General features: G+C 42.3%; 1 protein-coding gene across 5 annotated transcripts in view; it reads right to left on the bottom strand.

Moving 5' to 3' along the window:
- The window catches only part of LOC115588075 (disco-interacting protein 2 homolog A), a 103,478-nt gene that overhangs the window by 9,412 nt on the left and 70,879 nt on the right, over positions 1 to 23,187 (bottom strand). For 3 of the 5 annotated variants that reach the window (XM_030428378.1, XM_030428381.1, XM_030428382.1), the window contains exons 6-26: positions 22,388 to 22,528; positions 20,486 to 20,527; positions 18,073 to 18,192; positions 16,102 to 16,299; positions 15,845 to 15,936; positions 15,145 to 15,255; positions 13,522 to 13,645; positions 13,321 to 13,430; positions 13,020 to 13,122; positions 11,944 to 12,008; positions 11,394 to 11,487; positions 10,667 to 10,786; positions 10,371 to 10,485; positions 9,701 to 9,840; positions 8,940 to 9,076; positions 8,593 to 8,673; positions 7,413 to 7,540; positions 7,198 to 7,312; positions 6,597 to 6,798; positions 6,359 to 6,468; positions 5,993 to 6,073 (exon numbers count right to left, since the gene is read on the bottom strand). In XM_030428378.1, the coding sequence (XP_030284238.1) occupies positions 5,993 to 6,073; positions 6,359 to 6,468; positions 6,597 to 6,798; positions 7,198 to 7,312; positions 7,413 to 7,540; positions 8,593 to 8,673; positions 8,940 to 9,076; positions 9,701 to 9,840; positions 10,371 to 10,485; positions 10,667 to 10,786; positions 11,394 to 11,487; positions 11,944 to 12,008; positions 13,020 to 13,122; positions 13,321 to 13,430; positions 13,522 to 13,645; positions 15,145 to 15,255; positions 15,845 to 15,936; positions 16,102 to 16,299; positions 18,073 to 18,192; positions 20,486 to 20,527; positions 22,388 to 22,528 (2,429 nt within the window). The remainder of the gene's footprint in view (positions 1 to 5,992; positions 6,074 to 6,358; positions 6,469 to 6,596; positions 6,799 to 7,197; positions 7,313 to 7,412; positions 7,541 to 8,592; positions 8,674 to 8,939; positions 9,077 to 9,700; positions 9,841 to 10,370; positions 10,486 to 10,666; positions 10,787 to 11,393; positions 11,488 to 11,943; positions 12,009 to 13,019; positions 13,123 to 13,320; positions 13,431 to 13,521; positions 13,646 to 15,144; positions 15,256 to 15,844; positions 15,937 to 16,101; positions 16,300 to 18,072; positions 18,193 to 20,485; positions 20,528 to 22,387; positions 22,529 to 23,187) is intronic. The other 2 variants (XM_030428379.1, XM_030428380.1) reach the window with 2 other exon arrangements.

Here is a 23,187-nt window from a genome sequence, read left to right as displayed (position 1 = left end):
GCAGACCATTCTCGGAGAGGCGGAACCCCCTCTGTCTTCCAATTCCTGAGAAGAACCTGTCTGCCTATCATAAGACTAGTTTGAACCCAATTTTTAATGTATTTATCTCCCCCTGGTAGGATCGAGCCCTCACCTAGGACAAACACTCTTGGGCTAAGAGGAATTTGAGTCCCTGAGACCTGACAGATATTCTCACATATCCTTTCCCAAAATTCTTGAACCTTATCACAGGACCATAAAACATGAATTAAATCACCTTGCTCCGACTTGCATCGCCAGCAATTTGGTGTTTGACTTAACCCAAGTCTATACAACCTAGAGGGAGTCCAATAAAAGCGGTGCATAATCTTAAACTGCATTAAACGAATTTTGGCGTCCCTCGACATTAATTTAATATTTTTAAAAATATTCTCCCACTCTTCAGCCTCCCATGACAGGTTCAAATCCTTTTCCCATATCGTTTTTAGAGCCGATATAGCTCCATTATCCTGGTTGTTAATCAACATGGAGTAATATTTAGATGCCTCATGACCCCTACCATAGTTCTTTATCACGTCGTTTAATAAATCTGGAGCTTTAGGAGCTGACGTGTTATCTCCGAAGATCCCTGACAGCAGATGGCGAAGCTGTAAATATCTAAAAAACTGAGACCTGGGAATCCCAAATTGCCGTACAATGTCCTCAAAAGACTTTAATATACCATTGTGATATATATCGCCCAGCTTGACAATGCCTTTCCCCAGCCAATCCTTCCAGAGAAAAGGAGATTTGTTAATACAAAGTTTTGGGTTCATCCAAATACTCGAACAAGCGTTCAGATATGGATCCAGATTAAACAGTCGGGCATTCCAGTGGAAGTGCCTCTGACTTAGACCAGTTTACCCTGTAACCTGAAAATTTTGCGAAAGTGTCAATGATGTTTAAGAGGCTAGGAACTGATCTCGCTGGGTCTGACACCACTAATAGTATATCATCTGCGTAGAGCATAAGTTTATGCACCACCCCACCAGCCAAGACCCCTGGGAAGTCAGGTGCTGCCCTAATGGCTGCGGCCAGAGGCTCTATGGCCAAACAAAATAACAATGGAGAAAGGGGCGAACCCTGCCGTGTCCCCCTCCCCAGAGCAAAATATTCAGAATTGAACCCATTTGTTTGCACTGCTGCTTCTGGGTGCTTATATAATAACCGAATCCATTTTATAAAAGTGTCACCAAACCCGTATACCTCCAAGATCTTGAATAGGTAGCCCCATTCCACCATGTCAAAAGTTTTTTCGGCATCAAGTGAAATGGCGGCTACTGGAGATTGGACTTCGGCCACCGACCACATTATATTAATGAGACGTCTAATATTATCCGAAGAGCTGCGGCCGCAAATAAATCCCACCTGATCAGTATGGATTATAGACGTTATTATCTTATTTAACCGATTAGCTAAGATCTTAGAAATTAGCTTGGCATCTAACTGCATTAAAGAAATTGGACGATAATTTTTGCAGTCACCTGGGTCTTTGCCTTTTCTGGGGACTAAACTAATCAGTGCCTGCCTCAAGGTTGGTGGCAGTGCCCCTCTCCAGTGCCTCTTTATACATCTCCAACAGGGCTGGAGCAAGCTCTGTCGCAAAACTCTTAAAAAACTCTGCGGTATAGCCATCCAGCCCAGGTGCCTTTCCTGTAGGGAGGTCATTAATTACCGCTCTAAGTTCTTCCATAGTTATATCCGAATCCAGAAATTGTCTTTGTTCCTCTGTCAGCTTGGGAAGCCCCAGTGGCTGTACAAAAGATTCTATGTCTTTGTCAGTAGAAGTAGATGTTGAGCTATACAGGTTGATATAAAATTCTTTAAAAATCTTATTGATTTCCACCGTTGCTGTAACTATGTCACCAGCCTGCGATCTAATCGCAGGAATGGTGGAAGCTGATTCTCTCTGTTTTATGTACCTAGCTAGAAGCTTCCCCGCTTTGTCTCCTGACTCAAAGTAAATTTGTCTTGCCCTAAATAAATTAAATTCAACCTTCTGGGATAAGATATTATTGTATTGGTATTTCAATCTGGTCAGTTCTCTCAAACCATCACATGTTATTCGTTGCTTCAGCTTAGTTTCAGCATCTTTGATTTTGCTTTCTAAGTCTAACAGTTGTTGAGCATTAGCTTTCTTACGATGTGAGGTGTGTTGGATAATGCGTCCTCTAATCACAGCCTTCAGGGCCTCCCACACGACACTGGCAGAGTTTACCGAGGTGGAATTAATCTCTAAATAATTTTTTATCTCCGACCTTAACCAATCTACAGTTGCTGGTTCCTGTAAAATAGACGAGTTAAGGCGCCATCTATAAGAACGTCTTCTTTCACTTTGAGGTATCAGATTTAAACACACCCAAGCATGATCAGAAATTATAATACTCCCTATTGAACATCCTGTAACAGAGGAAACTATCGATTTGGATACTAAGAAAAAATCTATTCTAGAAAAAGTCTTATGCATTGATGAAAAAAAAGTGTAATCTCTCCCAGCGGGGTTCAACATTCTCCATATATCCATCAATCCCCATGTTTTACAAATCCTCTGTAGTGTCAGGGAGGCCCTGGGAGTCCTACACACTGCTGACCCACTGTGGTCAAGGACCGGGTCCATCAGTAGATTAAAGTCCCCCCCTAGGACTACCTCATAGTTTCCCGCTGCTTGTAACTTCCCCTCCAGGTCTGTAAAAAATGTCCGATCATCCCCATTGGGTGCATAAATATTAGCCAAAATTAGTTTTAGCCCCTGTATTTCAGCCAGCACAATAACAATTCTTCCCAATGTATCTTTAATTTGTTTAAGACACTTAAATTGTAAATTTCGGTTTATCAGTATGATAACCCCCTTACTCTTACTGGAACCTGCACTATAAAACACATGCCCCACCCATCCTACACAGAGCTTATCAGACTCCTGTGGAGACATATGCGTTTCCTGTAAAAACACCACATCATATTTGTTGCTTTTAAGACTATTCATGACCTTTTTCCTCTTTATAGGGTTCCCCAGCCCGTTAACATGCCATGTGGAGATACGCATACAACTTAAATTATCCGACATACTGTAACTGTCCATACAGAGTTAAAGTACAACCAATCCTTAGGCACATTTTAAATAAACGGTAGCGACAACTTAACACCTGAACCCCCTTATACTCACAGAACCCAGCTTGTGCATCTGAACTTGAACTGCGCACAACCCCCCACCCCCTCTTGTCCATCCTACGGAAATCCGTTGGTCCGTGATTCGTCCACGAGGCTCCGCCGGTCTGGCCTCACAGGCTCTGCTACTATAAGTTAGTTCAAACCAATGTCTCTTGATAATGCCTACTCACACTCTAGTCGCCGCACAGGCTCCGCTGCTGTGAGTTATTCCTTATCAGTGTCTTTACATTTCTGATCAAAAGCATCCATGGTGAGGTAAAAAAAAAGTGTAAAATAAAACAAGTACAAAAAAAATGGGCTTTACCGCCATACACTCACATCGTAGCAGCCTCACAGGCTCAGCCACTGTGAGCTAGTCCACACCAGTATCTTTAAATTACTGTTCACAGCATCCATGGCAAACTAGAGACATAAAAAATAAAGAGGAAAGTAAAGGGCCTCATCGTCATCTACTCACACCATAGCATCTATGAAGGCCATCGCCTTCTTCGGGCATTCAAAAGTCTTAGGTCCGTCTTTGGTCTCAATCTTCAGTTTAGCAAGATACAGCATCCTGAAGCCCATCTCCCGTTCATGCAGCTTTTTCTTACACTCCTTAAACTTGTCGCGCTTCATCTGCGTGGCCTTGGAATAATCTGGAAAAAGCATGATGTTGTTGTTTCCCCAGCTCAGTTTGCCTTTAATCCTCGCCGCTCGCAGCACCAAATCCCTGTCCGATTACCTCAGAAATTTGGCCAGCATGGGCCGGGGTCTGTCACCCGGACGCGGCTGCTGACCGGCTCTGTGTGCCCGTTCAATCTCGTGTTTCCCCTCTATATCCAGCATGTCCGGGAGCAGCTCCTCCAGAAACTTAACCGCATCTCCTCCTTCCTTACCCTCTGGGATCCCAATAAAGCGAACATTATTGCGTCTCGAGCGGTTCTCCATGTCTTCAATTTTTTCCAGGAGCAGGTGGATGTCCGTCTTGGTAGCTAACGGGTTAGCCCCCCTCTCCGTCTCGGCCGCTTCAAGATACTCCACTCGCTTCTCGACTTCATCTATCCTCGTAATTAGCGTGGACAGCTTACCCCTAATTTCCACTGGATAAGTGTCCGCTGCGTTGCAGCTCCGATCCGGTTTTGCTCCGCCGTCCACCGTCCGGCAATCCCCACCAGTTGCGGTTTGAGTCCGCTGCGGCGCAGTACGGTAGACAGCTGGCTCACGAGGCAGAGGAGTTCCCGCGATAATCACATGATCATTCACGACCGCAGTTATAGGTCTGTGTTATTAAAATCAATAACACGAAGTGTTCCCGACCGAGGGATTATCAGAAAAGCTTGTGTTTGTCTCTTTTTTTGAGATTTATGTACTGGTGTCAACAATGAGTGTTTTATTTTGAAAGGTAACCGGATGCTGTTTGTTATTTTAGCACTTTACTTCCTGTCTGCTCGGTGTTAAATTCAGCTGAATTGCTGCGTCGCACTCCGGCATCCGCCAGATATAGAAGTCCTGCGTATCTGTGCCGGAGAGCTCCGGACTGCCGGAGCTGGGACGGAGCGGATACGCAAGGCAGCGGACCTGGTGGAGATTGACACATTGACTAAAGTGAAACGTATTTGCTCCGCTGGCGTGGCGGAGACGCAACGCAGCGGAGACGTATCCAGTGTAAATTGGGGGTTAGACGCCACTGACGCTGTGGTACGGCGTATCTCCGCCAATCCCTCCAGCTCACTGGAAATCTTCGTTAATGCTGTTTAGATATTCACAATATCCTGACCTATACCTGCGGATCACCTATGGCCCCGGTGTCCTCACCGCCATCTTGATCCAGTGTAGCATCATGTCCTTGCGAGCGTAAATGCCTTTTAATATCTCCACAAGCCGATGACTTTGAGAGTTTCGACATGTTACCGTTCTCACCCTATTTATTAAGCGTACCGAGTGCTATTTTGCTGGTAATATATGGTAAAAAAGAATAGAAGTAGCAGAGCGATGCGGAGCTCACTAACTAGCGGCCATCTCCCGCATTACGTCACGTGACTCCCCCTGGTTACAGCTTCTTAAAAGCTGCAATATGTAAGAATTGGCCACCTGTTAAACTTAACTCCAAAAAACAAGGGGCAACATACAGTCTAACTATAGTAACTGCTAACTGCTGAGCTAACTAGCTCAGTAAGTCGTGCAGCTAGCGGGGCAGACTGGGAGCTCAGTGTGGTATCATGAGACAGGACAGGGCTTGGGCTAGATAGTCAGCATGCTAACTTTAGTAAAAAGTCTCTGCCACACTGAACATATCATTAAAAATGTAATCTGCTTGCTTTCTATTGATGATCATTTTTTTAATGTTTTGAACAAAAAAACATTTTAATGTCAATATATTCTGGTTTCTTTACTCCTCTGTGACTGTAAACTGAATTTCTTCGGGTTGTGGACAAAACAAGACATTTGACGATGCCAAATTTTCTGACATTTTTTATATCAATTATAGACGGACACAAACATTTGACTTATTTAGTCGATCAACAGAAAATCAATCGCCAACTATTAGATAATCGTTTTGGTCATTTTCCAGGCAAAAAATCTCAAACAATTTGCTGCTTTGTCATTCATGACAGTAACTGTAAATGAAGCCTTTAGGAAGCTGTGATGAGCATTTTTCACAATTTTCTGAAGTTTTGTAGAAATGATTCATTGATCAATCATGTGAACTGGCAGATCATTAGTTCCAGCCCTAAAAATAGTTTCTCACGTGAACTAACTCTATCACGATATAATACATTATCATAAAACAAAAAATCTATTTATATCTGTGTCAAAGAATCACTACCTTGGCATTAAGAACGAGGAACAGAGGATGGTCTGGAGTGGCCTGAGCTCTCCACTGCAGCACGTCTTGAATGTACAGGAACTATGGAGGAGAAAGACACAGAAGTTTAACTACAGAGGATTTAGAATAAACACACAGCAAAGTCAGACACAAACAATGGGGAATAAATGGAGCACAGTGGCACAAGGTGGGCGTTTGAAATGAAGGAATGACAAATGTGAAGCTGAGAAGAGTAATGAATGTAACACAAGTGGAATCTGAGTCACACAGGAAGTCAGATTCTACTCCGTCCACTGTGAATTCTTACCTGTGTCTGCAGTGTGTGTGTGGAGGGGATGAGTGGGTGAAATGAGGGTGACTATCTACCTTACGTGCCTGGTCATTGTCCTCTAGCTGGGCCACGTCTCTCCCGCAGGCCTGTGCTATCCTCTTTCCTGCCACCAGGTTGCCAACTATCATAGAAGCGGGACCGACCTCTGTCCAGCACAACCACATTCATCATCATACATGCCAGTGACGTCAGGGTCAACATTCATATTGACATTAAAACATACACAGCAATGAACAAATGAGGTAATAAAATATGAGTGTAAGCCCGACCTACCTGGCTGTTTTTGTCTCGGCTTGGGCAGGTTGGTGACACATGTGTGAGGGCACATGAGAACGTTGCAGGGGTGCAAGGCGCCCTCCAGGAAGCGCTGTTTGGTCTCAGATATGTGGATGCCACCCAGGGGAGCCTTAGGTAGCGTGTTGGCAGGCACCAGAGCCAGGCAGTAGACACCGACCTGGTGGATGCTGTCGATGGCCTGGAAACAGAAAACATACATCCAAAAATAAATCTGTTTAGTTTGTCAAATAAATCCAAGGAAGTCATTTTCATTAAATTTTAATTTCTTTTGTTTCTGTCCAGTTTTAGTTTTAATAGGCATCCTAGGGGACGCTTATACTTTTAATTATCTCTCTCTTTAATATCTAAAACATTTATATTCATGTTTTATGAATAAATAAACCAAATTAAGAGAAAAATATTGACATCTATCTGCTTTGAGTAGGTCTATAAGATCTGAAATAAGACTTGTCAGATTTTGTATCCTGGAGTAATCAAGCCTCTAGTAATCAGTCAACACCTTTCTTCAAACATTAAGGATGTCAGCATTCCAAATTTGAGGTATTCACAGTTATAAATTATGGATTGTGAAAAACACCTGAAGGACCCGGCTCATCCACTGGAAGCTGTCCTCCTCAGAAGCGTCTGGTCTCTGCTCTGCCACGACAACGATTCTCTCGTCATGCAGCACGGACACAGAAAACACTGCTATCCTGGAAAAACATTTTAAAAAAACTACTAAGTAGGAAACAGTGCACATACAACTTGATATGAGAGATAACAAATATGTTAGGAGGTGTAGTTTGAATTTACCTCCCCCTGTACACAAACTTCATTGGCTCCACTGCCAGCGCTGTGGCAACCACGTCATCAGCATTGTGTCTTCGCCCACTGACCACCATCAGGCCATCCATCTTCCCCACAACAAACACAAGGTTATCCTGGAGGGAAACACAAAGCACACACCGTTATAGAGGGGTACATCTTGACATTTAACCGATCTAAATTACAGTGAGCATTCATGAAAATCTCCTAAGGTTTACTCTGTTTCTCCATTTGTCGACTGATGATCAGCCTGGCAAAGGTCATTAACCCAGAGACCTTAATAGTAGATTTATAACTAATGGAAAATACGTGTTTCAAAAGTTATTTAGGGGGCAAAGTAATTGAGCTTTTTAAGCGTTTCTTCTGATTTGACTGATGATTCTATACACGCAGGTTTTGTTTTTTTTGTCCAAGTAACCAGTGAAAGTGAGGTTCTGGCTCTCTCCTCTTCCATTTAGATAGGGGCCTGGTCTCGTTAGCCCAAAATAACTGCATGGGGTCATTGCCAAGATGGCTGCTAAGTGGCAAGACTTGCCTAAAAGGACTTTGATTAATCTTACCCCCACCATGTTAGCGAATGGGATATGAGCCAAAATAAAAACTCAAAGTACACGTCAAAGAAGTGTTTCCCAAAAACGTGAAAAGGAATTGCTGTTAATGGCTGGGTACCGCGGTACCTTTCTAGTATCGGTTTACCGTGCAACACTAATGTACAGTGGGAGAAAGTGAAGACACATCAGATGTTTCTATAATCTGTCCGGCCCTCCTCTGAGGTTGGCTATCTAAAATATTCTTCACTGCATTTAAAGTGTAAAATGTGACAATAACTTGTCCAAGCAAACAATGAAATGTAGGTTTTGGATAAAGCAACCTCTGTCTCTTTTGGAACTGCAGGTCATACTGCTCTCTATGAAAGCTTTCCACAGAGAGGTCTATGAATTATCCTGAATAGCTGGGGTGAATTTTTTCAAATGTAATTTTTTTCTGCATGACTTGATACTCCTAGGTTTTTGTGATCTGTGAGAACGGAAGCTTCAGCTGGGACACAATTTAAGTTACATAAAGGAAATATGACATTGAATCTCGCATATTAAGACTATTGAGGTTAAAGCAGATGTTTAACAGCATAAGTAATAAAGTGACAAGACATTAATGAGGTGTAACTTACCGGTCCAACAAAGCCCAGCAGTGAGGTCCTGGTGAAGGGTCTGTCACTGATGGGAACCCCAGATGACATTACTGGGATGGTCTGCAACAAGACAAAACACTGTTAAAACCCCGCATTCATGGATGAAGTACAAAAAGGGTTTAAATTTGATGTGTTGACATATTATGTAAACTCTTTATTCACAATATCACCTAGCTAAACATAATTTTGCTTTTCCTGATGATTTTATGTTTTGACAACAAGGTTTCATCCAGCATCAGTTACATTGATAAACAGGATACTTAAAGAAATGAACAGCATACGTGGTCAAACCTGAAGAGTTGCAAAAAGAAAGTAAAGACTCTAACCTCAAAGACATTCTTGGTCATGCCGGGGAGGCCGTAGTAAGCTACGCCCGTGCTGCCTGAGCTCACGCAGATCTCTCCAACCTCGTCCGTCTGACAGAGATAGGGTGTCCCCTCCACCCGCACCACACAAACCACAGCTGGAGACACACAGTGGTGAGATGAGACATTATGATCAACTAAATATCATATCATATGATATCATATAGTAGATGTGTTCATAGATTCCTGTTTGGTTTACTTATTTCTTAACTTTTAAGACTAGTAGTAGAGTAGTAAAACGTTTGAATGAATGAATTGATTGATTACTGTCAGTAAGATACTTTTTAATTCCATTTTAAAGGCAGAACACAGAGGATTTGTCAATTACTTTAGTAGATATTGTGACATGAGTCATGAGTGGGAATGGTCTTTTTTTAATTTAATTTGTACACAAAATTCTTTAAATGACGATGATTTTACATAAATACATGGTGATTTCTGCTGGTGTCTGCAACAAAAAAACATATTCCTCAATCCTAAAATCTGAGGATATACTGAGATACATCAACATTAACAGATAGATAACAACAGATGCTAATGATGCAAAAAAAATTCAATAAAACAGTTGAAGCATCGTAAAATTTTTCAATAACAACATAGGTAGAATTTGACAAAATCTGTTCTGATCATCTGTATTTTCTGGGGATGCACGTGGTGTCAAAATGAAACCCATGACTCATTCAGGGCAGCAACATGTTAATAATCAGCGCAGCGTATTGTACCTCCAGGCATAACCTGCCCCACATCCTGCACTGTGAGGACAGAGAGTTTCTCCTCCGTGTCCACACGGATCACGCTGTGGCTCAGCCCGCCCATTGACAGCACAGCTTTCCCTGGAGGAGGAACACCCATTTCTGGAGGCCTGAAGGACGTGGAAATCATTACAATTACTCCAGTTATTGCAGTCAGAGATATCCAGAGCTGTCAGAGACCAACACCGTCACTTATTCATATTTATTTTCTTCAAAACATACAGCAGATAGAAGTGGCATCACCGGCCAAACTTATCTTATAAACAGCTGTTTTTTTAAATAACAAACTGAACCTTAGTACTTATTGTAGCTGGACTGACACCTTACACAACACAGATATGGTTTTGGAATATATTGATCCTTTGGGACTCTGTGAGATACAGACTCTGGATCGATTACAATATAAGACTCAAATAAGGCATTTTTTCAGCGTAAAAATAGAGCCAGTTTGCCAGTTTGCAGCATGTGTTTTTACTCTGTCTGTCATCCTAAACCTCCTCTACAGCTGATTAGCAGAAAGCTATAAAATCCTAACGTTCCCGTCTGTGTTAAAGAAGCCCTTATCTCCCTCCTCTCCCTGCAGGATCAAAGTCGGGCAAAGCTGCTTTTGTTCTAATGAGGTGCAGTAGTGGCAGCTCACCTGCGGATGGCGACAGTCATGGCTTCTGAAGAACTGGCACATGGGCAGATCACCTCAGGTCGCAGCCCACGTGCCTGGAACACATTGAGGAAGGCGTCGCAGGAAGATATCGACCCTGTGGTCACACACACACACACACACACACACACACACACACACACACACACACACAAACACACACACAAACACACACAGAGAGCCAGTCAAACAGACCAAACAAATCAATGACAATCTCTTATGGCTTCAGGGTGTCTATGAGGTTATTTTATTTAATGAAAATCTATTCATGAACTCACATGGGTTTGCTCCGTCGGCTACGATGAGCATGCGCAGGGAGCTCAGGCTGATGTCTCTCTGGTCTCTCTGGGCCAGCAGAGACCAGTGCATGTCCCTCGACTTCACCACCGCAACCCGTGCTGTGCAGGAGAAACAAAGAGACAGGCTCACAAGAGAGTCACGTAACCAACTCCTAAGTCATCCAGCTCGACAGCCAATCACAGACCAAAAAATGTGACAGCAAGTAGCAACTTAGTCTGACTCAGCTGCCAACAGGTGACTCAGCTAAGCTCAGACCAGAGAGGTGAGGAATTTTATTCAGTGTAGCAAGCCTCCTTGACCTCCACTTGGATAATACAATCGAACTAGAAATCAATGAGTCCAACAAACTGTTATAATTCATCCACTCCACACCAAGAACAATCATTTTCACATCAGCTATAACGATAATCAAGGGACAAACAATGTGTCGGGCAAAAAATGTCCAGTGTCGATGTTTGTATTATTCAACATCCCACTGAAAGATATCTCAAAGATATCGCTCATCCCTGTAGCTGTTCCAGTTAGAACGATTTTTAAATCAAACTATTCATAGTATCGTTATCATTCTTGGTGTGTATGACCCTTTACACAGCCTTTCAGAGACTAAGATAATAATAAAATCATCAAAATCTAAGCATTAAAATGGGGTTAAAATGCAGCAGTTTATCAGTAAAAGGTGACAGGTGTCGTTGGATTCACTCTCACCTTTGTATGTGTGAACCTTCTGTATCCAGGACAGCGGATTGACTTTCATCAGCGAGTAAGGAATGCTGATCACGTGCATCCGATTCATGACACTCTGAGGTGAGAACAGACATCGAGAATCACATCAGCAGTGAAATATGTCAGCAATTCAGCATGATGTCACTGCAAACAAGCTGCGAGTCATGACAAGATTTTGATCAATTACTGTTAGGAGCACAAACAAAAGCATGTTTGAGCTACTTCTGCGAACTTTTAGGAATTAAAACCTTCAAAAGCAGGTCATATATTAGCCGTTGGAAACCAGTTAATGAAAGCTCGGCTGAGTTTAAAGAAGAAACTGAATATTTACAGGTTTGAATGTCTGGAGTTATGAATGGAGATGCTTCTGCCCGTCAGCACTTCATTAGTTTAAATGTATTTACATATTGATGAAGCCCTCAGCGGGAAGATGTCAGTCAGATAAATTATCAGCAGACTGAGCATGGATCTCTTCTATGTCTGATTATATAACACATCTATTAGATGTACCAGAGGCTGTAAGATCACTCACAGTAAGAACACCGTGCCATAATCCTGCTTCTCTCTTGAAGTCCAGGACATTGGTTATGGTCTCAGCTGCAAATCAAAGAGATTTTTCACAAGTTAGCAGGTGAAAAGGTTTTCAGACATTCCTTTTATTTACATGAGCAATCACAGATCATCCTACTCTTCTCACACAAAACAAGTTTCGTAATAATGAGTAAATCCTGACTGTAGATGAGAAGCACCAAAGCAAGTCTCAGAAACAGACATGGAGAGTCTCTAGGGGCTGCTGGTGCGATCAGGAGTTATTTAGAGCAAAACTGGGACACTGGTGGAGAGGAGGTGTCTCACGTTCACTGTCTTTTAAGCAGACCTGACCCAGGTCTGACAGAAAGAAACATGGCCGGCTCTGCAGCTGCATCTATCACACTAGACTGTAATTACACTCAGATAGGATCCGAGAGCAACGTGAAGAGGAAATTCTACATTATAATAGCTCTTGAAAAAAATTGGTTTACATTACATCGACATTTGCGCTTTGCTTTATTGAACATACAGCAAACATAATGATAATAACAACTTTATTTGTGTAGCACCATTCACGTAAGGTGCAGCCCAAAGTGTTTAACAAAACAGGATAAAACAAACAAACAGTGAACAGTTTGGTCCGAATACAATAAAACATTAGCAGTGATGCAGCAGAGTTACTCCAAATTAAAAAGATAAACCTTTAATTTCCAAGAGCCACTTTCAGAACTAACAGGAGGGTTAAACAGACAGCAGTTTCACCAGATTTCTTTCCTTCTTTCTTTCTTTCTGCACTTCAGTCGGAGATCTCTACTGTCTTATTTTGCTAGGATAGTCTTGCAACAAAGGCCTCTGCCTTTCTGCTTTAAGACATAGAAGTACGGGAAAAAACAACAATCCCAAAAAGTTCAACCAAATACAATTCTTTTGCATATTCCAACATCATTATTAAAGCTGGTTCTGTCATCCGTTTCATCCTCTTTCTGTCTCTCCACCACCAACCGGATAATTTTCTCCACGTCCTCAATATGAACACATTATGGAGAAAACATAGAAGCACTAAAGTGTCCTTCTCACCTTCAGTGTAGCAGCAGGCCTGTGTGAGGGCATGACAGTGAGCCAGCATGGCTGAGTGGGACACTGTGATCCCCATGGTGCTTCCTTCCTTGCTGGTTTTATACTGAATGTAAGAAACATTTAGACAGATCATTATGAAAATGAGACATAGATGAGGGTTAGGGTAACCCCTAACCCTGGAAGAAAACTACCTCAATATTAGTAGTTCAAAAATATTAAAAGTTCATCAAATATAAATGAAAATCTAATAAATCTCTAAAATCTCACATCTTATTGGTCACATCAGTGAAACTACACTGACCTCTATGTAGGCTATGTCATTACTGGCTTCCCGTATCGGAGGATGCCAGTCTTTTGGAGGCTTCACAACATGTTTCCCATCTGTCACAAACCACAGCAACCGCGGCCAGCCTGGAAGAGAGACGGAGACGTGAAGTCACCTCATACCAAACGAAACTACACAGACAGACAGTCGAAATAAAAAAATAAAAACAGGCTGTACCTTTAAAAGTGGCTACCTCCCCCGTCTGTGCTTTAGGCAGGCCTTTCTGACAAGCGTCAGTGGTCAGCGCCAATGTGACGCCACAGCTGCCCAGCAGAAAGCCGATCTGTTGACTTCCTGCGTCCTGGAGGACCAAAGAAGAAAAAACATTTTTAGTCTACACTGTCAAAAACTTTGGCACCACAAACGACTGTTAGGAAGAATAAAATTCAGAGGATAAAAGCATGAAAAAAAGATGGTCTGAGGGAAGGTGGGAATTGTAACAGGGTGAGACAGAATGAAAGAAAAAACACAAAGAGCATCGTACATCAGAGCAGCAGGTAAGAAAACAGAGTGACGGCCAATCACTATTAAAAACTCTGCCGTAGAGCATCAAAGCCCCATCGTAGCAGGGATGGAGGCGAGATCTGACACAAGCTCACTCATATTTGATTGGCTTTGCAAATTAGCTTACAGCTCGACTCGTGCTGTGCAGACCAAACTGTGCAGAAAAAAAGGTGGGAGGAAGAAGACACAGGAAGGAAGACAGCGCAGACAGAAAGAGGGAGGGAGGGTCTGAGTTGGCAGCGTGAGCGAATGAGCCTCTGACTCCAGAGAACAGTTGGCCTGTGATCTAATATTTTGACTAGAATCACACATCATTTCACCTCACTCAAATCTCATTAATTACAGCACAGCGTCTGCAAACAGCATGCTTATAAAAGGCAATCAGGAACAGGCATTAATATTCAGCCTGTGTAACTAATGTGGCTGAATTTGCTTCAGTTTCGAGCTGATGGATGAGCAGGAGACCGCTGTTCATTATAACACTCCGTAATTGGAACGTTTAACAGATAATGATGCTGCAGGTGTAATCATGCTACACATTACTATAAAGTCAGAGGTTCATTGGTACAAACTATTCTGGGATACCAAAAAATGTAAATATCTGCATCTACTCTGCTTCAGTCATTAACTCTCAAAGACCTAGACAGGTGCCAGCGGCAAAAAATTACTATTGGTCTAAAATGTTTAATAACTTTTGAACTGCTGATCGTAGTATCTCAGAATCGATTCGTCAAGGAAACTCACATAGTGCCAACAGGCAATTCCTCCAAAACAATTCACTATTGCTTCAATGTCCTCTGTTCTAATTCAACAACCTTTCTGTTTACTTTCTGATAGACACATCTACATGGTCAGTAAATAAACTGTAGGATTACACCTGTCACTGAAAAACACCTAAGATGATATTATAATTAATGGCTGTAGTTTGCTTAGGAAAGCTAAAAAAAAACAGCCAAGTACATTTTTTAAATACAAAAACAAGTTCACAGTAGTAAAACTAAAGCTGGAACAACTTTAATAACCTCTGGTAAGTTCTCAGACAAAGCAAATGAAAAACTGGGAATTTAATTCAGCCAGACTGAAACTTTAGGTTATCCTGAATCAAATGATGTATGGAACTTGATGCTGACTAAGAGAATATGGTTGGAAAACTAAATACATGCAGACAAGAACCTAAACCAGCTCTAGGTGTTTGAAGGTTAAGGGGTCAAACGTCCAGCAGGGGTCACTGCTGCTCTTCTCGGCTTCTGTGGATGTTAAAAATGTCCTACATATTCATAGGAAACTGTGTGTTACCTTTCTGGTCAGCGGCACTTCGATGGGCACAGGTACCAACTCTGCCAGGAGGCAGCCGTAGAAGGCCACCATGAACATCACTGGGTCGTTGTTGGGGAACACAAGTGCAACCTGCAGGTGGATAACAGACATGATATGTCATGGTATGATATAAAAGTCCTTCTTTCAGTAAAAGTATGGAAGGCAAGGGGCAGCGCGTAACCTGGTCAAAATCTGAGCACATAATGTGTAATAATATTTATTTTCCAAAGAGTCCAAAACCAAAACACTTATTACTGTCAGAAATGACATAGAGAAGCAGCAAATACTTTAATTTAAGAAGCTGGAACCAAAAGATATTTGACATTTTTGCTTTGAAATTACTTTGAAATTATTAATTTAACAATTATCAAAATCGTTTGCGATTAATTTCCTTCAGATAGTTGCAGCTCTAAACAATATTTTCTTTGTTTAAGTACATGGACAAGCCTTTAACTTCTCATATTTGCTCTTTCTTCCCCTTCCCCATTTAAATTTTCAGCATTACTTCTTGACCTTCCTTTGCATCTTGAACTCTTGCTAACACTGGTTGTTGAGGAAATTGAATTTATTCTAACGTGTACATGTTGAATATCGTTTAAGAAATCTCCACCCAATTCCCAAAGTGCAACAAAGGACTGTAACCGACCACCATTGAACACGGTTTGATCTCATGACTTACTCTGTCTCCAGGCATGAGCAAAGGCTCATTTCTGGTGCTCAGCTTGTTAAGAAGAGTGTAGGCCAGTTTCTGACTGCGGGTCCAGAGCTTTCCTAAAGAAGTGGATGGATAGAGTCAAATATGTCTTTTAATTTAACAATCAAAGACTTTTATATCAACCTACAAACACAAAACAACTGAGGATAACAACAGATCACAAAAAAAGGTGACACTGTTTTGCATCTTCTATTGGCTGTCATCCACAGGTTGGTACCCACCATAGGTGAGTGTGTAGACGGGCTTGCCAGCATTGTCGAGTGCCGTCAGACAGGGGCTCTTGGGCTGAGTGGTCCCCCACCGCTGTAAGGCTGCTGGCAAAGAGGGAGGCCACTTGTTGACCAGCCCGAGATGATCCCCCTCCAGAGGACTCATCTGTTGGCCTTCTGGCTTTGGCTGGTTGGGATCTGGCTCCTGGACTAAATACAGGGGAGAGAGTAAAGGGGCATCAGCATCAGCATCAGCAACAGCAACAGCAACAGCAACAGCAACAGCATCAGCATCAGCATCAGCGTGAGAGGGGCTTAATAGGTATTTTGAGCAAAATGCAGAACTTGCTCCTGGGATGCTGGTGCAATCCCAGCCCTGAACTCTCTTAAGGCAAAACACAAATTTATTAGCTGTCACCATGAAACTTCTTCAGTAGATTACTTACATGAAGATAACAATTTACAATTTTTTGTAGAGTTTTATATTAAAATGAGGCATTATTCAATTGAAAATAGACACTAATCTGCTTGCTTTTCCAGAAAAGAAATCTGACCATAAAGAAAGCCATCATTTTTCATGTTAGTTCAGATTTCCGAAATGGAAATCTGAACTAACATACCCCCAAATGAGTATTTTTTCCCCCCCACTGGCCTGAGATAAGACATGTAGACATTAAATAACCCCAAAATCTTAAAATTGACTGGTGCATGAAAGAAACACATTTTCACCTGTAGTGTCTCCCCTTAAAAGAAGGACGGGTAACAAAAGTAGTGTAGGGATTGGATGACAATGAGATAGATAAAGTCGCAGGATTAAAGGTGAGCTGTGTCTTGTCCTTATCTCGTCTCAGTTGGCACGGATACAAGTTCATGAGAAACTTTGGCTTATTCAAAGGCGCAGGTTTCTCTCTTCATCCTTCAAGCACCCGGCTCACTCTTTGATCCGACTTCCATCTCTCTATCACTATTCTCCTCTCGCACTCTACCGAACTCTCTGATAAGTGGAATTCAGAAATGTTTAACTGAGCTGGCGAAAGTTGGCCGCCAAATAAAACACCTCTATCAGGAGCAGATAGCGTCCAGCCTGCTGCCATTTCAGCTCTGCGTGTTTTCTCTGCTCACGCCAAGCAAACCACCGAGGTTTGGCATGCTATCGTTTCTGTGCCAAAGTCATGGAGGCTTTACAATTACCTGCTGATGTATTACTATTCCTGCTGCTTGTTCATTTTCACTGTGTTTATTCAGCCTGGCAGAGTACCACCCAAAACCCATGATGGGCAGGTTGGAATGGAGGAAATGGTTAGACAGGGCTGGACCAGTGTCTGTGTGTGTTTCTGTACACAGTATCCCCTGACCACTCCCTGAGCACACCTGGTGGTCTCAGAGATAAAATAACAGTCACTGATCTAAAAGTGAACGCTGACTGTTTATTTGGGAGGCGCGTTGAGGTCAATGTGACACTTTTATCACAGCTGCAACAAGAGTTTGACAAATAACCAAAACTGAAGCTGCAAAAGCTCCAATGCAGGAACCTTTTTCCTGCAATGGTAAATAAAGTGATAACTAGAATTCACAATCTGAAAAGCAAATAAAAAAACCTTGGATCCGTCCCTTCAATCGGACCCACACAACAAGTTAACATTAACACAAGTTGATGTGGTTTATTCTTGGCTGAGGCCCATACTCCATCTAAGTTTTGTTGAAATTTGTTCAGTAGTTTTGTGTACATTAATCCTGCTGAAAAAAAAACTACCAACAAACAAATAAAGGCGGGTGAATACACAAACTCCTTGGCGAAGGTAATTAGACACAATCTCAAAGCTAAAAGGCAGTCACAATGAAAAGAGCACGGCAAATACAACCTTTAATTGCTTCACTCTCTGATCAGTATGCCGATCACACCACAGAGAGACGGATGCTTCTTTTCCCATGATTTATTGATTTAATAGAAGCAGTGTAATTACTTTCAGGCCGTCAGCTTACCATCCAAAAGCTCCTCAAAGTCGTCGACAAAGAACTCTCGCAGCGGCGGTCGCTTTGGTCTCTTCAGAGTGTTGAGCAGCTGCTGGATTTTGGAGGAGACGCGACTGTTGACTGGAACACCTACACATTGAAATCGGAGAGGATGAGGAGGAAAAAGTAGGAGGAAAATAAACATGACAAGGCAAGGATACGGAGAGAAATACAGACATGGAAAGGAAGAATACCGGGGTGTGGATGCAGTAGAGGAAGATATATGTAGACAGATTGATTGAGAGATTGATGAAATGAGGAGAAAGGGGACGGATGAGGGGAGGACAGATAAGAGAAGAGAAAAGGTCAGCGCGGTGCTCTAATGAGACATAGAGGACAACCAGCTGTCACTCACATTGCAGCAAGACAACAAAACAGTGGACATAAAGGTCCTCTACAGTCACCTGGAGGTCAAAGGTTACATTTGTTCAGTCGCTCGAGAACCACTGGCAAACCTCCCAGGCTAAATAAATCAGGGAAATGAGGAGCCTCCTCGCCTGCTGCCTAGCAACAAAGATGTCCTTACTGAGATTAGTGATTCAGGAGGTGTCTCAAAAGGTGTCCGTTTCACATACGCTTGTGGGAGGCTAAAATCAACCATGCCATCAGAGTCTTTTGACTATTATGTTGAAATTGCTGAAACACACCATAAATGCCCCGGACAAAGATCTTAGTAAAGATAGAGGTACATGAATGATGGAGCAAAACAGGAGAGAAAAACAACAAAGAGACTAAGAGGGGAAGTGTCCAGTTAGATTTCCCTCATATTTTGGACAGCACGGACTATAATCATCCCAAGACATCATTTCCTCTATATGAATTCATACTTAGTTTCGGAGGGGGTGGTCTCTGTCAGACATTCGAGACAGCCACAGGAGACGCAGGCCACAGCTGCACACAGCTCTCCAGATCTATCCTACTATAATAAGCCCGGCTCAGACAGACTCTGCCTCCCCGTGTAGGGACAGATGTACGGGGGGAAGCAGACATGTGGGGGTCAGCGCTGCACCTGATGGGCCAATTAGAAAGCCCCAGACACACGGGACAACATCTGAGGGCCCTGAATCCCACCCACTCAAGGGCCTTGATCATTAATATCAGAGCCAACCAGCAGCCGCCTGTGATTAAGACTATAATTAATGTATTCATGATTTCATAATTTGTATATCCATAACATTAAATCACTGAAGCAAACACTGGTTCTAGTCTACCTTCAGGAAAATGCCAAATAATCGTGATCTCAATATTGTCCAAAATAATTGGGATTGATTTGTTCATATTGAGGACAAAATTCCTAATATGTTGTGTCTGAGCAGCAGAACATTGTGGTTTTCATCAAATGCGATTCAATGGAGGAAGCAATGCATTTGTTCAGGACTATTTTCAGCTGCAAATTAAGATAAATTTGGTCCACTTCTGAGCAGTTATGGCATCAGGCCAGTCTATGTAGGATTAACCCAAAATCTAGTACAGTGCCCATGTATATCATTATAAAGGAACATTGGGGACATTGAGACGGCTGTGGCTCAGGAGATGGAAAAGGTCGTCCAGTAATCGCAAGGTCACTGGTTCAGCGATTCCCCCAGCTGCACATTGAAGTGTCCTTGAGCAAGAGACCGAACCCCAAGTTGGCACCTTGCATGGCAGCATCTGTCAACAGGGTATGAATTGTCACTGGCTCATTGTTGTATTTTTAAATAGTTTTGGGTCAACTATCGAGCTCTATAGCACAGAAGAACAAATGTCACATTAATACATTGTTGGTTTTGGTCTCTTCCCAGGATTTGCTGACAGAAATGCACAACAGTGTGCATGCTCCAAAAGCAACCAACACGTACAGCATCAGTATCCTAGTACAGATGGCACTGAAGTTGCTGCGTGACATGTTTTCTACACCCAACTATGTGTTGTTATTGAAATCGCAGCAGTGCTAGGTGTCTGAACCCACTATGTGGCTGCAGGCTTGTGTTACAGAATGTGCTGAGAAACATAAACTGACAAGTCAGAGTGTCTCAGTGTGAGCGCAGACAACAGTATGTCAACGTGCAAATTATTCACAACCCCTGAGTGAGTAGTTACACCTGTCACAGAAATGGCCCTTTCACACAATCTGTTTCAGCGTTTCGGTTAGATGGTACGAACACTAAAGCCTTTGCAACACACTCAGTTATATAAACACACACACACCACGCGTACACACTTATAGGAACCTAATGACTGAATCCACTGAAGCTTTGCATATATTTTTGGAAAACAACAAACACAGCTTGGCCAAGTGCTATACCTGACAGTGGAGGCGACAAACACACAAAACACAAATGCACACGCAGCAGAGCACACATACAGCCGACTGCCATATAGTTGGAGGAACAGTTATAAATACCATCCATTAAACTGAGGGATCCTTCACCTCTCCACTCACAGCCTGAAGGAGAGACACATCAGGATGTCAATGAAACAGTCCTGTTAACTTGGTGTGTGTTAATGTGTTAACGTATGATACAGAAATTCAAATTTTTGTCATTTTTCGAATGACTCATGTAGGAAAACTTGCTTTGGATATGTGGGTATGAAACATCTTGAGCACTAAACAGAAACAGACAAAAACCCCAAAGATTTAAAACAACAAATCCCTTCCCCTTTATATGTCAACCCAGGTTTTGCTGTTCTAGAATTTATTAGCAGTGAAAACCCAGACAACGCTCACAATGACAGAGGATGGATGGCAGGATGGTAATGGCTCAGCCGAGGCTGTGTTCCAGTTTTCTGGCTGCTAGATTATTAAAACATTGGACATTAATTCAAAGCAGCATTTCAGCTCGAATGTTGAATGAAGGAAAATGGAAGGGGGACAGGAACACGTACGGATCAGTCGAGACAAAAACCATAATGCAGCTACTGTAAAAACATGTATCTTAACACATCTGTTGTTTTACACAAAGCTCTTTCACACCAGGGCGTTTAATAGACTCACCAGTCCACCATAGTCCACTGTACAAAACAAAAGCATATATTCTTATTCCACGTTCAAGTTGGCAAAAATAACATTTCAGCTGATGGCTGCAGTTTGTTAAGTTTAGACAACAAAACTCATGGTTTGGGTTGAAATGAGTACCTAAGTAACGTAAGTTAAGTATGTGATGTTTACATACATGATGTAAAGCTAAGCAGTTTACTTAAGTAAATGTTGACTGCTGGCTTCATACAGGGCATGATCATCAGTCCACCCAGTACTGTGTGGTCTTTTGTCAGTGATCATTCCATCTCCCCTGAGGCCGATTACATTATTTTTAAAATGGGTTTGATATGAGTAATACCAAATTTCACTACTAGATTGTGCATAAGACTATGACAACACAAGAACATGATGACAGCCAATGAATGAGTGCAGCAGCACTACAGTGAATCAGGGCAACTGCAACACATTGTGTTTTCATTTCTCAAAAACAACATTTGTCATTTTCTGAAGATAAACTTATGATAATCAAACTGATGAGTTGAGGTACGTGAACATGTTCCTAATAATGTTTCACAATAAAAGCCTGTTAAGAAATCAAGGGTTTTATCCACTGAAACTCTAGAGGACTTTCATGTTGAAATAGATACAGGAAGTTCTGAGTTTGTATTAACAGCAAAATGCAGTTACTTGAACATAGTAAATGGGAGCGGCAGATCAATACAAGGATTCGTACTCCAGGATACAAAAACAGCATGTTACACTAATGAACAGTGCCATAACCTGCACCAACTCACTACTGATGAGAGTTTTCTCTTGTGGACTTCAGTCTGAGTATAGTGTAGACCCACCCAACCCTTTCACAGACATCCTTCATATGCAGACATTGATGCTTTTTCATGGTCCTGCACCTAATTCTGTTCACGTTTGTACTTTCCACATCTAGGGGGGGAAAACATGATGCTAACACAGTGTATCGAGGATCAGCAGGTCTATTGCACGCTAGCGTGAGATGCGGCCGTCTGATAATGTGACGTGATATTCCTTTACCTTTTTCGGAATCAAGTGAAACAATGTTCCTTTAAAAATCCTTATCAATTGTGTGCTTTTATTAGTGTCAATGACACGATAAACATTAAAGGGAGGTGCAGTGTTACCATGGCAACACAAGAGGGTCAGTCAGCAGCCTGTGGCAGTCTGACAGGCAGACTGACTAAGGAGAGGACAGAGGGACACACAGCAGGGAAGAAAGAAAGGGAGGCGAGGGTGTGTGTGTGTGTGTGTGTGTGTGTGTGTGTGTTTGTTCGTGTGTGTGAGCAGGAAACTCACCATCTGCAGTCTCCATGACGGTGGTGTGGTGGTTGTAGCCCCGAGAAACGCCTCGCACTGAGGCCACCTGGGGCCGCTCCGTGTGACGTGAGGAGCGCTCCAACAGCCCCGTCACATCGGGGGGCGCCGCTGAGTGGTTATCTGTGATGAGTGGGGGTGTCGGTTAAAAGGTCAGACGCCAGGCCTACTTTGTGCCATCGTCACTAAATAAAAGTCTACTTCATGTGTTGGGTAAGCAATCTGATGGACATCTCAGGAATGTGATTGAGAGGCTAAAAGCCTTTTTGTCATCTGCAAGTGGAGAGTCTCAAACTGCAGAAGAGTTTATTTCCACAAGGATTTCACATGTTACCTTCGTTTATCTACCTGCTATGATAATGACTGAATGTTTCTATTCAACAGAAACATTCCCTTCAGCGAGTTATGTGTCCACACAGAACAAGATGTTTGTGTACTATGATTAACAGGCAGGTCTGAGGACATAGCTCTAAAAAAAGCTCTAAAAAGGACGACTCACAGTGAAGTTTCACAGATCAGCAAATAACTTGAGGCCAAGACTTTAAATGTTATGTTTTAAATGTATTCACATAAAGGTAAATAATGGTTTACACACTCCCTACCACTTAATCTGAGGGTAGCTAAATGGTGCAAATGTACAGGTCTTGTATCCAGGGCTTCTTCTGAAAGGTGTAAGGTATGCATGCTGTGCGTAAATAATATGATTTTACATATTAAAAATAAGAATGAACTTTAGGGCGCAATTGCTGGAACCAAAACACTTGCTGTAAATCATCAGTTAA

Source organism: Sparus aurata, chromosome 9 (genome assembly GCF_900880675.1).
Source record: "Sparus aurata chromosome 9, fSpaAur1.1, whole genome shotgun sequence".
NCBI lineage: Eukaryota > Metazoa > Chordata > Actinopteri > Spariformes > Sparidae > Sparus > Sparus aurata.
Note: the sequence above shows the minus strand (reverse complement) of the source record. Positions and strands in the feature narration are given on the sequence as shown.